At 36.0% G+C, this 12,350-nt stretch overlaps 1 protein-coding gene across 2 annotated transcripts in view; it reads left to right on the top strand.

The window, feature by feature from the left end:
* CRPPA (CDP-L-ribitol pyrophosphorylase A) overlaps positions 1-12,350 on the top strand; it is a 111,176-nt gene that overhangs the window by 38,564 nt on the left and 60,262 nt on the right. For both annotated transcript variants that reach the window (XM_082278297.1, XM_082278298.1), the window contains exons 4-5: positions 55-159; positions 7,687-7,732. In XM_082278297.1, coding sequence (XP_082134423.1) covers positions 55-159; positions 7,687-7,732 — 151 coding nt within the window. The remainder of the gene's footprint in view (positions 1-54; positions 160-7,686; positions 7,733-12,350) is intronic.

Here is a 12,350-nt window from a genome sequence, read left to right as displayed (position 1 = left end):
GCTTAGAAGTATCTAAGACTAATTGAGGATTTTTTTGGTTTTTAATTACTACAGTGTACTGACTATGACCTGGATTATGGAACTGAATGTTTGCATCTGGTTCTGAAATACTGTAAAACAAATGCCAAACTTGTTGAAGGAACAGCTGACCTCTGGAAGGTAAAGACAATAATAATATCTAGTTCTATATATATAATTTAAAATTAATAAAATTTGCATATTACCATAAAAATTCAGATGTGTTTTCAACTATAATTTAGGCTTTTCTATTTCGTATTTCAGAATTAGTTTTGTCTGAGCTCTTTTTAGAGCTCAGTATTCTAGAGCGTCTTGGACAGTTTTTACTTGAGATAATCAATGAAGACAGTATTTTCCTGTAAATAGGAAAAACATCTAAGTACTTGAATGACCTAAGAATCTGTAAAACTATAAATCTGTAATCCCCCAAACTAAGAATGTTCTTTTATGGTACGGGCTTTCTTCTGCTATTTCTGTATCTTTTGTCTATTTTCCTCTACTTTTCCTGTGAGGACATTGCTTTTTTTCGGATGCCAAATACCTGGCTATCAACAGTTCAATTTTTAGAGTAGTTCATTACATTCAGTAGCACTGTAATATTTAAGACGTTTTCAAATAATACTTTAAATTTTTTTAAACATCATTTACCTTGTCTGGTAATCTGGTAGGTTCCTGATGACTGACAAAGCATCTGTGTGTACAGGTGCCAAAGTATATGTCCCTTCTACTCCAAAGTATCACATTTCATTGTTTTGGGTGGTGGGACATTATTCTTTCTTAGTGTCTGTTGTGTCAAGCAATTTTAAAGTATATTTTATTTTATTTCATTTTATTTTATTTTTATTTTATTTTTCATTACCACACTGAAAGATCTGGAAGCAGCTCAAATCACTGCATCTGTCTTTGACAGTAAATTTCCTCCAACGAGACATTATTTTTAAAAGTATAACCATAAATCTTACACAGAAAGGTAATTTCCTGAATCTGCAGTGCACATTTCCTGTGCAATTTAACAGGAAAATTTACTTGTGCATTGGTTCCATACAGAACTTCTTTTGATATCCTGTTGGGGACATACAGACTTTCTGAAACTGTATATGGTCTGTTTTCCTATTCAGTCTTCTAAGGGACAGATTATGTCATGCATATTTACATTACGTAATTTTTTGGATGGTTTCATTGTTCGCATTGCAAAGCATGATAGTTACATGAAGGGTAGCAAAATACACCAATAATGCTCATTTTTCTCATTATAATGTTCATCTGGTTCTTTGCTATCTGTAGATGCTACTGATGCCCAGCAGATAAATGTAGCTTAGAATGACAGAATAATTAAGTCTGAATGAAATAGATAGATGTCATCTGGTCCTACACCTTGCTGAAAGTGGGACCAGGTTAGTTAGATTAGGCAGTGCAGGGCCTTGTACAGCTAAGTTTTGAGTATCTCCAAGAATGGAGATTCTCCAAGAATGGAGATTTCACAGCCTCTCTGGGGAAGACAATTCTAATGAATATCACCCTGTATGGGGACTTTTTTTCATATTATTTCATCAACATTTCCCTTACTGCATCTTGCACTGGGGAAGGAAGAAAGGCCAACAGACAGCTCTGCAAGAAAAGTCCAGTTTATTCTTCTCTATGGCCATGAATTAACCCTTCCCCATCTTCCATCTTCTGTTCTTTGGGCTGAACAAGCCAAGTTCTCTCACACCATCTTAGCAGACCTCTACTGGCTTCCTTCTGTTCCTCTTTGTGTTATACTGGGGAGCCCAAAACTGAAAACTCTGGTGTGTTCTCTTAAGTGCCAAATAATCCCTATATTACCCATAATGAGATCTACTTCCTTACTGATACAGCCCTGTTTGATTCCTTTTCTCCACTGCTCCAGACTACTGACTCATGCTCAGCTTGTCCAGAAGGTCCTTCTCTGTAAAGCTGTTTTCTATATTTCAGCATCAGTATGGACTGCTGCTTCCCAGGGTCGTTCTGTCCCAGATGCAGGATGCTGTATTTATGTTTGTTATAGACCACAAAGTTTCTCTCAGCTGCTTTCTCCAGCCTTTCAGGATCCTTCTAAATTATTGTTGGACCCTTGAGCATATTGAATGAATACTTGTTCATTTGTTGTCATCTACTGGTTTTCTGAGGGCATTTCCCCTTTCTCAGGTTGTTAATAAAGATATTAGACAGTATTGTCCCCAGTATCAGGCCCCAAGGAGTAGTATTAGTAACCAGTCCCCAGTTTCATTGGGGCTTGAACTTGTGCTCATCTCTGTTTTAAAAGGGACTTGTTGAAGTGTCAGTGTCACCCCAACACTGTTTATGAAACAAAATCCTGATCCTATTAACTTTATAGTGTGTGGAACACATTGCAGTAGCACTGGACTTTAAAGAGGCCTATAAACATTTGGAAAACAATAATGTGGGAAGGGAAGGGAAGGGAAGGGAAGGGAAGGGAAGGGAAGGGAAGGGAAGGGAAGGGAAGGGAAGGGAAGGGAAGGGAAGGGAAGGGAAGGGAAGGGAAGGGAAGGGAAGGGAAGGGAAGGGAAGGGAAGGGAAGGGAAGGGAAGGGAAGGGAAGGGAAGGGAAGGGAAGGGAAGGGAAGTCCTCCCCCTGAGAAGGAAAGAGCAGCAGAGACATTGTGTGATAAACTGACTGCAACCCCCATTTCCCATCCCCATGTACCACTGGAAGGGAGGAGGTAGAGAAAATTTGGAGTAAAGTTGAGCCTGGGAAAAAGGGAGGGGTGGGGAAGATGTTTTAATATTTGGTTTTATTTCTCATTATCCTACTCTGATTTGATTGGTAATAAATTAAACTAAATTAAACTATTTTCTCTGAGTTGAGTCTGGTTTGTGTGATCTCTCTCTGCCCTTATCTTGACCCATGAGTCTTTTGTTATATTTTCTCTCCCCTATCCACTTGAAGAGGGGAATGACAGAGCAGCTTTGGTGGGCATCTGGTATCCATCCAAGGTCAACCCAGCACAGTCTCAGTGTTGACAATGTTGTGTAGAGTGTGACAGTAGCAAGAGCACCCATTTATGTGCAGACACTGTGCTGCAGGCCATTTCAGAGCAGTGAATATTTTACATACAGTAAACACAAAGATGCTGGTGCCAGGTCATTAAAGTACCTTCTCACATCCTATGCCCTGTCTAATTTTGTAGCTAAAAGTCATTGGTGTTTCTGTGGCTTGTAAAGACATTAAGAATGAAAGGCATAAAAATGACGAGGTGTGTAAAATATTACATCGTTTCTGCAGGAAATACTGATTTCAGTTTGGAGCCTACAGAGCAATACAGCTCCGTCTTGAAGAGCACCCAGCGTCGGTCACTCTGTACCGAGGTGTTTGACAGGTGATTTGGAGCAGTACCATTAAAGAACGGTCATGCTCAGTCTTTAGTTTGATGAAGTGCAGAAGACTGCCAGTTTTCTCAAGTGGTACTTGCTTACAAAATGATTAGGAACTATTGCTGTTACTGGTCAGCTCTCAGAAACACAATAATCTTTCATTGGCTGTCATAATACTGTAATTTGTAATATATTGTTATTTTTTTCTGCTAGGTTTGTAATGCTGAGCTAAATGAAATTTCATATGCCAAGAACTGATGTTCTCCCAATGTCTCCAGCCTTATTTTTCAACACAAGGCAAAAAGATATTCCATCCAGATAAATAATCTGAAATAAATAATCCTCGTTCAATTGAGGTTTCAGAGGATGTGTAACAGAAGGACTGCAGTCAATTAACAGTTTCTGAAGTTCAAGTATTAAAAACCAGTTTCATCATATGTGGATCTTGAATCTTTAAAGAGCAGATCAGATATTTGTAAGAATTCAGTTTATGCATGAGGTGCACAACTGACATAACATTAAATGACTCAAAGTTGTGGGAAAATGTTGTGTGTGTTTATATATAATCTTCTTGAATTAACATTAATTACTCTACCTGAGCACTTCTACATTAGGAAAAGTAACATTTCAAAGTCACTGTTGGAGCTAAAGCAGGAGGTAGTTTACTTTCTGGGAACAAACTACAAAATTAAAATAATTCTTTGTAGTGAAAACAACCAAGTAATTCAAATTACTTCAGTATTATAAATATTCCTAAATTCTATTTTAAAGATAGTTATTGTATAATTATTTATAAGGTATTTGGGGCCAGGACAGCAAAAAAAGGAAACAGAAAGACTCTATCAACACCACATTTTCAGTTTCTCTGTGTTTGATACCTTGAAAGTAAAATTACCTTAAATATTCTGGGGCAATATGCTCTTAAAGTGTAAAATCAACTAAGGGAATGTATTTGTTATACCCTAATATATGTGTGTGTGTATAATGGAGATAAAAAATTCAGTATAAGAACCTTTTTTAAAATTTGAGGCAGATTTATAGACTTAATGTTGGCAGAGTGAAAAATCCACAACATTTCTAAAAAGCAACAGATTATTTTCTAATCCTACAAAACTATCCCATACAAAGGAGATCTGTATGATGTCTTAGCATAAGAGACGGGAAAAACTTCATTAAACTGAAGTGCAGTACATTTGTGTATGTGTGTGGTCATAACTTTATTGTATTTGTTCAGTAAAGAGTTGTATTTTTGCATTTGATGTCCACTTTTGTAAGTCTGAACTGTTCCTCAAGCTGTTTGAAGAAGACTTCTAAACATTATATGGAAGTAATTTTGGGGAATAACTTTAAAAAGAACGTCTTCCTAGGTAGTGAAAACTTACAGTCTGACAATTAACAAAATAGGGCACACAGGAAAACAAACTCATCTGATGATTTTTGAGGCTTTATTAAAGAAGTACAATAGAGTATTTATTATACAGAAGAGACGTTTACCAAGTAAGACTGCTCTGTCTTTCCTATAAGCAGTTCATGTTTTCATGTTCTGTGACTGTGAGGTATTTGTGCTGAGTTTTAATATTTGGCCTAGTGATATTCTGGATTGCAGCAATAACGTTCTTAAAGTCTTGGAGCACTGGATGTTCAAGAGGACAAAATGAAAATTGTCATGTGAAGAAAGAGAATTTGAGTAATTTGGAGCCTGTGAGTTTGATATTGATCAACTAAACAAAAGGGTGCACTGCTACAGGAAAAACTTGGTTATTTAAAGAGTCAAGGGATTAATGTAATTAATGTGAACCAACATGGAATTTAATTATTTTGTGAAATTGACTTCAAGACTTTATTACAAGTCTATAATCTTGACTGATAAAGATAGTGCTGCTGGTAAAACATACAACTGGCAGAAGTTTGACTTGTTATTACATGACATCTTAATTAAAAATAGGATGACTGTAACTGTACTAGTTCTCATTAAATAGATGAAAAATTAGATAATTGATATATTTCAAAAGATAATTCTCACCTCGTCTCACCAGTTTCTGCAGAAGCTGTTATTGTCTCTAAGGTATTTAATAGTTGTCTGGTAAAGTTTGCAGACAAAGATTTAAAGATTTGTAAATAAAAATATAATTGATCAGAAGTAACCTATTTATAAGGATTGCTTAGCAAACAGTTTAAAGAAAAAAGTATGCTTTTCATTGCAGCCAAATATCAAGAACTGATTTTAGAAACAAATTAAGTATAGGTCTTATTTAATGGATTGTTCTTGGAAGGCAGTGACTTTGAATGTGGTGTAGGTATCACAGAAGGTAGCAAGTTTCCCAAGTATGTGGGCAAAATACCATATGTCAGCCATGGATAGAGAAACAAGAATATGAAATTGGAGAAGAGATGTTCTAGTATTGCAAGTGCATCTAGAATGCTATGGACAAATCTGGGCTCAAGCTCTGTGCAACTGTTATAAATAAGGAACATTCAGGGAATTGAATTTAGCATCTTAATCAAATCGAAAGAGGTGTAGAGAAACCCTCCCTCCTTGACTGGTAAGGGGTGGTCACATATGGTATCTGGAAGGATTTTCCTGTGAACTCTGCAATTTTCACAAAACTTATAGGAGCTTTTATCTGAAATTAGCTTATAAGATCAAAGATTATGAAAGAAATACATATGAAGCATGTGATATGGTCTTCAATGATTTATTTCTCTAGGAAACAAAGCATTTGCTGATGTCTGTCTAAGAATTTCAGGACAGATTTTTTAAAGGTTCATTCTTAATTTTTTATTCGCCTGTGCTGTTTTCTTGAAGACTGCACCTACCATTTTTTTAGATCAGGCTGTTTAAAAATACTTTTGCACCTCAAAGAGACCTTAAATGTTAGAGTATGTGACACCATTTCTGACAGACCTTAGTCTTGTTTCTTGAAAGGTTTTGCTATTATAATCTGTTATACTTTACTGAAAATTCAATATAAATGCCCTCTAGAATCTGGTTAATAGAAAGAAACTTTGCAGCAAAATTACTCAATTGGTCACTCTATCCTTAAATCTAACTTCAAGACATTGATTCTTTCCAACAGTAAGTAGAAATGTGAAAGTCTGTTTGTAAACTGATACTCCTAAGATTTATCAGGATAGATTCATTCTCTGGCTGCTCCTCCTGCAGGACAAACTATAGGGAATTAAGTTAGTTTTAAATTTTAAAAGAATGTAATGCATTGGGGAAATCATGAGATATTATTCATCTGTTTCTGAATATAATACAGAGCTTAATTTATGAGATTGGAAGGAAAGTGGTCACAAGAATCCTTATGTTAGAGTCAAATAATCACTTACTTGGAGACTAAATATACCATTAATGGTATCCTGCTGTAAGATTTACTTTGCAGCACTAATGCTGTTGGAATCCTGTTCAGTTAATTTCAAAAAGAAAGAAATATTTATTCAGGCTCTAGAGAAAAAGAAATCAGAAAATCCAGTAAATATTATTTAGCATTACAGGAAGTTACAGTAAAAAGAAATACAAATATTTAAGAGTCATATCAGTTCAAGTCACTGCTTGTTAGTGTGAAGACAGTGCTAGCAAACACTGTTAATGTCTTGGATAGATCTGACTTTAATTTTCTGTTATTTTATTTGCAAAGTCTGTGATTGGGACTGTCAGCCACCATGAGTGTACAAAGACAGATATAAAGGGTGTTTTTGCAAGTACCAAGTAAATATTCAGCATCTTATTGTTCATCTAACTTGATCTGATCAATGTCTTCAAGGAGAACTTGATGTTTATTAATTCTCTGAAAGCTCATGCACAGTCTACTTGTAGTCTCACTGACTCCCACTGGTTGATTGGACTCTTGTTAACAAAAAGAGTCTTGCACTACTGAAAAATTGCACCTACATTAGTAAAAGCAACAACAAGGTTTCTCCCTGGCTGTCATTTTTATGATCCCAAGTCCTGTTGAAAACTAATCTATTCTGCAATAAAATTAGCATAGAATTGATATGTAAAAAAATAGATGCATTATTAGATGCATTATTATGTTTTTGTGATTTTTCAAAGCATTGAAAATAGTTTTAGGTTTCAAATGAGTTCTAAGCAGATGTAAGTATTTGGGAAAGGGGTTTTCTCAAGTCTCCAGTACTTTCTGCAACCTCTGTTCTCATAAATTGCCAACGATATTTTACCAAATTAAGAAATTGACAATATCACTTGTTTATGGTATTTAAAATGTAAAGAATTGCCTTCAGGGCAATTGTGTTATTGGTTTTACATTCCTTCCTGCTGTGTCAAATCTAATGAGGCTTGTCTGTCCTTTAGGTGACCTACAAGCGGGATCTGTATGCAGCTGACTCGATCATTAAGGGTATGTGTTCGTCCTTGTGACTGTCAGTTTGCATATTCCTGATTATAATTAAGAATTTTGTGTGCAATAGTTTGAAATGTCTTTAAGAAAAGTTTTATGATGGATAAAATGTGCTTAGGCAAGTTGTTTTAGCTCGTTTACTGGAATCTTTGTATTATGCATATTTATTTACTTCTCTTAGAATACAGAACCTTATAAAAAGCTGTGTATATTACAGTCAAGCAGAGATTAATTTTGAAGGACTTTATAAGGAATAAACAATATATTTTTTTCTTTCATTTGCAGGTCAATTCTGAATATGTTCCATCTTTCTATTCTACGTTGTAGACTGAAAATTAAATATTAACTCTTTAGGGCTTGTCACTGTTTCACATACAGTCAGTTGTTGCCTAAATTGATGTGGCAATTATGTGATATTGAGGTACCTCATTAATTTATAAATATCTTGTTGAACAGTTTGTTAATTTTTTTTTTCCAGTGGAAGTGGTTTCATAGCAGTTTAACTTAAAGACTGGATTTAGCCTTTATCTAGGTTGACTCACTCTAAAAACAATGTAGAAAGTAAGAATTCTCAAATACTGTATAATGACCACACTGATGGTTATTGTAAACTGACAGGCAGTGATTCAGGGGACTCTTGCCTGACTCCTTGTTGAGAACTGAGGGATAAAACCCCAGAAACTGATGAAGAGAAAGGGACTTCCTTTTGGATTAAAAATACCTTTCCAGAGAAAAGAATGAAGTTCCTATTTAAGAAAACCAGAGCAAAACCTGTGTTCTGTTGGGGCACGGTGAGTGAATGGCTAGTTGTCCACTCTGGTTATTATAGTGGGCAAATATTGCATATTAGATGCATTATTAGAATTACTTAACTGAATTTTTCAGGCACAATTCAAGAAAATAGTGTTGGGAAGCCTGGAAATTTCTGGTTCTGACAGGCAATGGGCTCTCATATTCATTTTGAAAATCTTACTTTTTGTAGATGTTCCACACTCCTAGCTTTCAAGCTTAGGAATTCCAAACATATTGAAGAAAAGAGGGTGGCAGGGAGTAGTTGACATGAATTTACAAAGCAGTAATTATGCCTCACCAGCACAATAGCCTTCTTAGCATATGTAATGTTATCACATCTTTTTGTTTTCCTTAAAGCCAGTGGAATCTTTTTCAGCTGTTACTTATAATAAAAAGTTTGTGTAGTTTAAAGTAAGTATGAAGACCTTCATGGTGGTCAGTCAGGCTAATCCCTTTAATAATGTCTAATCTAATGTCCCTTTGCTGTGGCAACATGCAATATATCTACTTCAGTAACCGCAGCAGTCTTACTATGGTGGTTTCTGTGAAAATCTGTACTTCAAGATTACTGAAGTTTAGATTTGCTTCTTGCTGCATTGTGCTAGTTCAGGAAGCAGAAGCTGTACGTGTTCTTTTCTCCTTATGCAAGCAGTATAATGAGTCCTCCATAGCAAATTAGGACACTGCATAACAGAATTATCTTACATGTTATCTTTAATGGGATTTTGAATTGGCACTGTTAGTTGTCCAAGACAGCAGTTTGAGAGTTGTGCCTTATCTATTTTGTGCCCTTCAAAAGGCTTCAGATCTCAGATCTTCAGGTCGCTATAGCATGAATTATTTTGGTAGTGGACAGTTGAACCATGTGAATTAATATTAGGCACGTGCTCTATTCACAGTTCATTCCACACTTAAAGCATATTTAAGGGGAGAATATGTTTTTGTCCTTTGGAGCATCATCCTGATGTACCCCTGTATGGCATCATTTACTCTTATGGTTGTTAGTTTTACAGAAGAAATCTTGTTAGCTATGATCTGCTGTGTTGTGCTATACCTGTAGGAAACCTTCAAGGATAGGTCACCTTAGAGAATGGCAACCATCCTACAAGCCGAGGCATGTTCAGTTAGGCCTTTCCTTGATGCTGGGTAATTGACTATATGACAGTGTTTGCTTTTCTTGAGAGTTTAAAACCCACTACATGGTACTATATCGTAGAATCATGGAATCATAGAACAGCCTGGGTTGGAATGGACCTTAAAGACCATCTAGTTCCAACCCCCTGGCCATCAGCAGGGGCACCTTTAACTAGATTGGGTGGCTCAGAGCCTCATCCAACCTGGCCTTGAACACTTCCAGGGACAGGGCATCCACAACTTCTCTGGGCAACCTGTCGCAGTGCCTCACCACCCTCACAGTAAAGAATTTCTTCCTAATATCTAGTCAGAGCCTACTCTCCATTTGAAGCCATTCCCACTTGCTGTATCACTACATGCTCTTGTAAGTGATGTGCTCTTGCTTATCACTTTTTGTGCCATGTAGAGTGCCTGAGGGGGAAGTCCTACATGGCTGTCAAGTTGAGTTGCAAGATGCCAGCTCTCCAAATGCCACTTTGCTCTTAAGGCCCTCTGGAGATGTCCCAGAAGCTGAATGTATGGGTTAGGAGGGTGCAGGGAACCAAGGGCTCTGGCCTCACACTGGCTCCCCACTGCTGTTTCAGTCTTTACAGCTGATTTCTTTATTATTAAGTTACCCAATTTACTGTGCTGGACGCACATTTTCTCACTGGATGAATTCAGTAGTGATGAAGAAATTTTGAGTGTACACATTTGATTTTGTGACTACAATTCCAAATTTCATGTCATTTGCAGTTTATATTTATTAGTGATCAAAACATTTGGTTTTCTTCAGGAATTCAACAAATTTCAACTTGCTAAACTTATCAGGTGGAAGTAAGAAAATCATGCATCCCTATATACATTTTTTTACCTTAGATATTTATACACATGCATATAATTCTTATTCAAGGCAAAGAAACATTTCACTGATGTAAAAAGACTAATGAGTTATTTTTCTGTTGAGACTGTTTTGTTAAAACATTTCTTTTTAGTTTCCTCACTTCCTCAAATCTCTTTTTATAACCGTTTTATAAAAAGCAAATTTAATGCTTTTCTTTAGTTACACAGGTGTAAACTTGTAGAGCATGCAGACAAGGTGGCACACGCCTATTTTGAATAGTCTTGAAGTAAGAAAACATTGTCTTACAAAAAGGGTGACTCATCTAGAAATGTAGTTAAGATCAGGCTAATACAAAACATCCTAAAAAAATTCCATTAGGATTACTGCCCTCGAGGTAGATAATTTTGAACTCTAGTTCCAACATGTAAACTTTAAACGGTGCTTCTCAGAAGAGGTTTGTAACTTACAGTTTGACTCTCTCTCTCTCCTCCTCCTCCTCCTCCTTGTTTTTCTTTTCTCAAGGGCCTTACTTTATAAATAACTTTTTCACAAGAGCATGCATTTGCAGATTGGATAACTTGCCCTCACATTTGGCTAAAGAAGTATCTGTTGATGTAGATAAAATGATGGTTTTTGCAAGTGCCGAGAAAAATATTGTAATGCCTTCAAACTGTTTATGACTATTGGGAGCTACATATTATGACTTGTGTTCTGTGAAGAAACCACGTGACTTTTTATAAAAATAGAAATTGAGCAAAGGAGAGAAAACTTATGTGAGGTAGGCTGCATTTTCATGGGCACACTCATGAACCAGTGGCTGTTCTCTGCTCTGAGCCAAAGAAATAGACTGGCAGGTGGGGAATACTCCTTGGAATAGCTACTGTCAAGTGAGAAGAACCCTATTTTCTTGCCTTCTACCACAAAATCTTCCTTTCTTTCCTGTGTACTAATATTGGTAGGGGGCAGTGTCAAGTTTGGTTTTTAGTTTTTGTGGCTACAGAGACATGTGGGATGGGTGAACAACAAAAAAAAAAAGATATTTTTGCTTACCTATATTATTCAAATAAAAAATTCAACTCATTCTGTTGAGCATGAATGAACTAAATGCGTGGCAGTATTTATTTAATTTTTCGTATGTTTACAGTGGTAGCATCTCATAACAAAGATGTTTCTAAAGATGCCAAGGGAAACCATACTGAATTTCCAGACCAGTCAAGCCATTGCTATGTAGAAAGTGCAAATGGAATTCCAATAAACTAATTTACTACTTGGAATTCACTGCAAACTTCAAAAGTATTTTGATGAGATGTGCTTCCAAAATAGGAAGCAATAGGAATTGTAATAGCGTACTAAGAGTGGTGTGGTATGAGCATGTTTCCAAAAACAAGTGTATGTACACACATATATGTGCAATTAAGAGAAAAAAATTATGTCTGTAGGCTAAAACCTATTTGCGATTCAGATGCATTTTTTTTCTTATGGTATTAATTCCCTAGGATGTAATATTTATTATCTTTATTCAAACAAAGTATTATTTTAATTGCTGCTTATTTGTGGCATGCTCTTCAAGGTAAACTTCTAAGTCTTCCATTAGAGTGCACTTAATACATCATCTAACTATGGTAGTTCCATAAACATGCACACATTTTAATTTATGATTGAGTACGATCCTAGGATAAAGACTGCGGCAGGTGTTGGTGAATAATAATGTCATCTAAAGCTTCTGGGATATCAAAGGAGGGCGTAGAAAGATTGAAAATCAAGTTTTCTGAGGAAGGAAAAATGACGTTTTATGGAATAAATTCTGAAATCTTGTGTCGAATTTAGGTTTAATGAAGAAAACTCCTGATTGAGAAATTTAATGTTTAA

This window comes from Coloeus monedula (genome assembly GCF_965178545.1).
Source record: "Coloeus monedula genome assembly, chromosome: 1".
NCBI lineage: Eukaryota > Metazoa > Chordata > Aves > Passeriformes > Corvidae > Coloeus > Coloeus monedula.
This window is presented reverse-complemented; position numbering and strand designations above follow the sequence as displayed.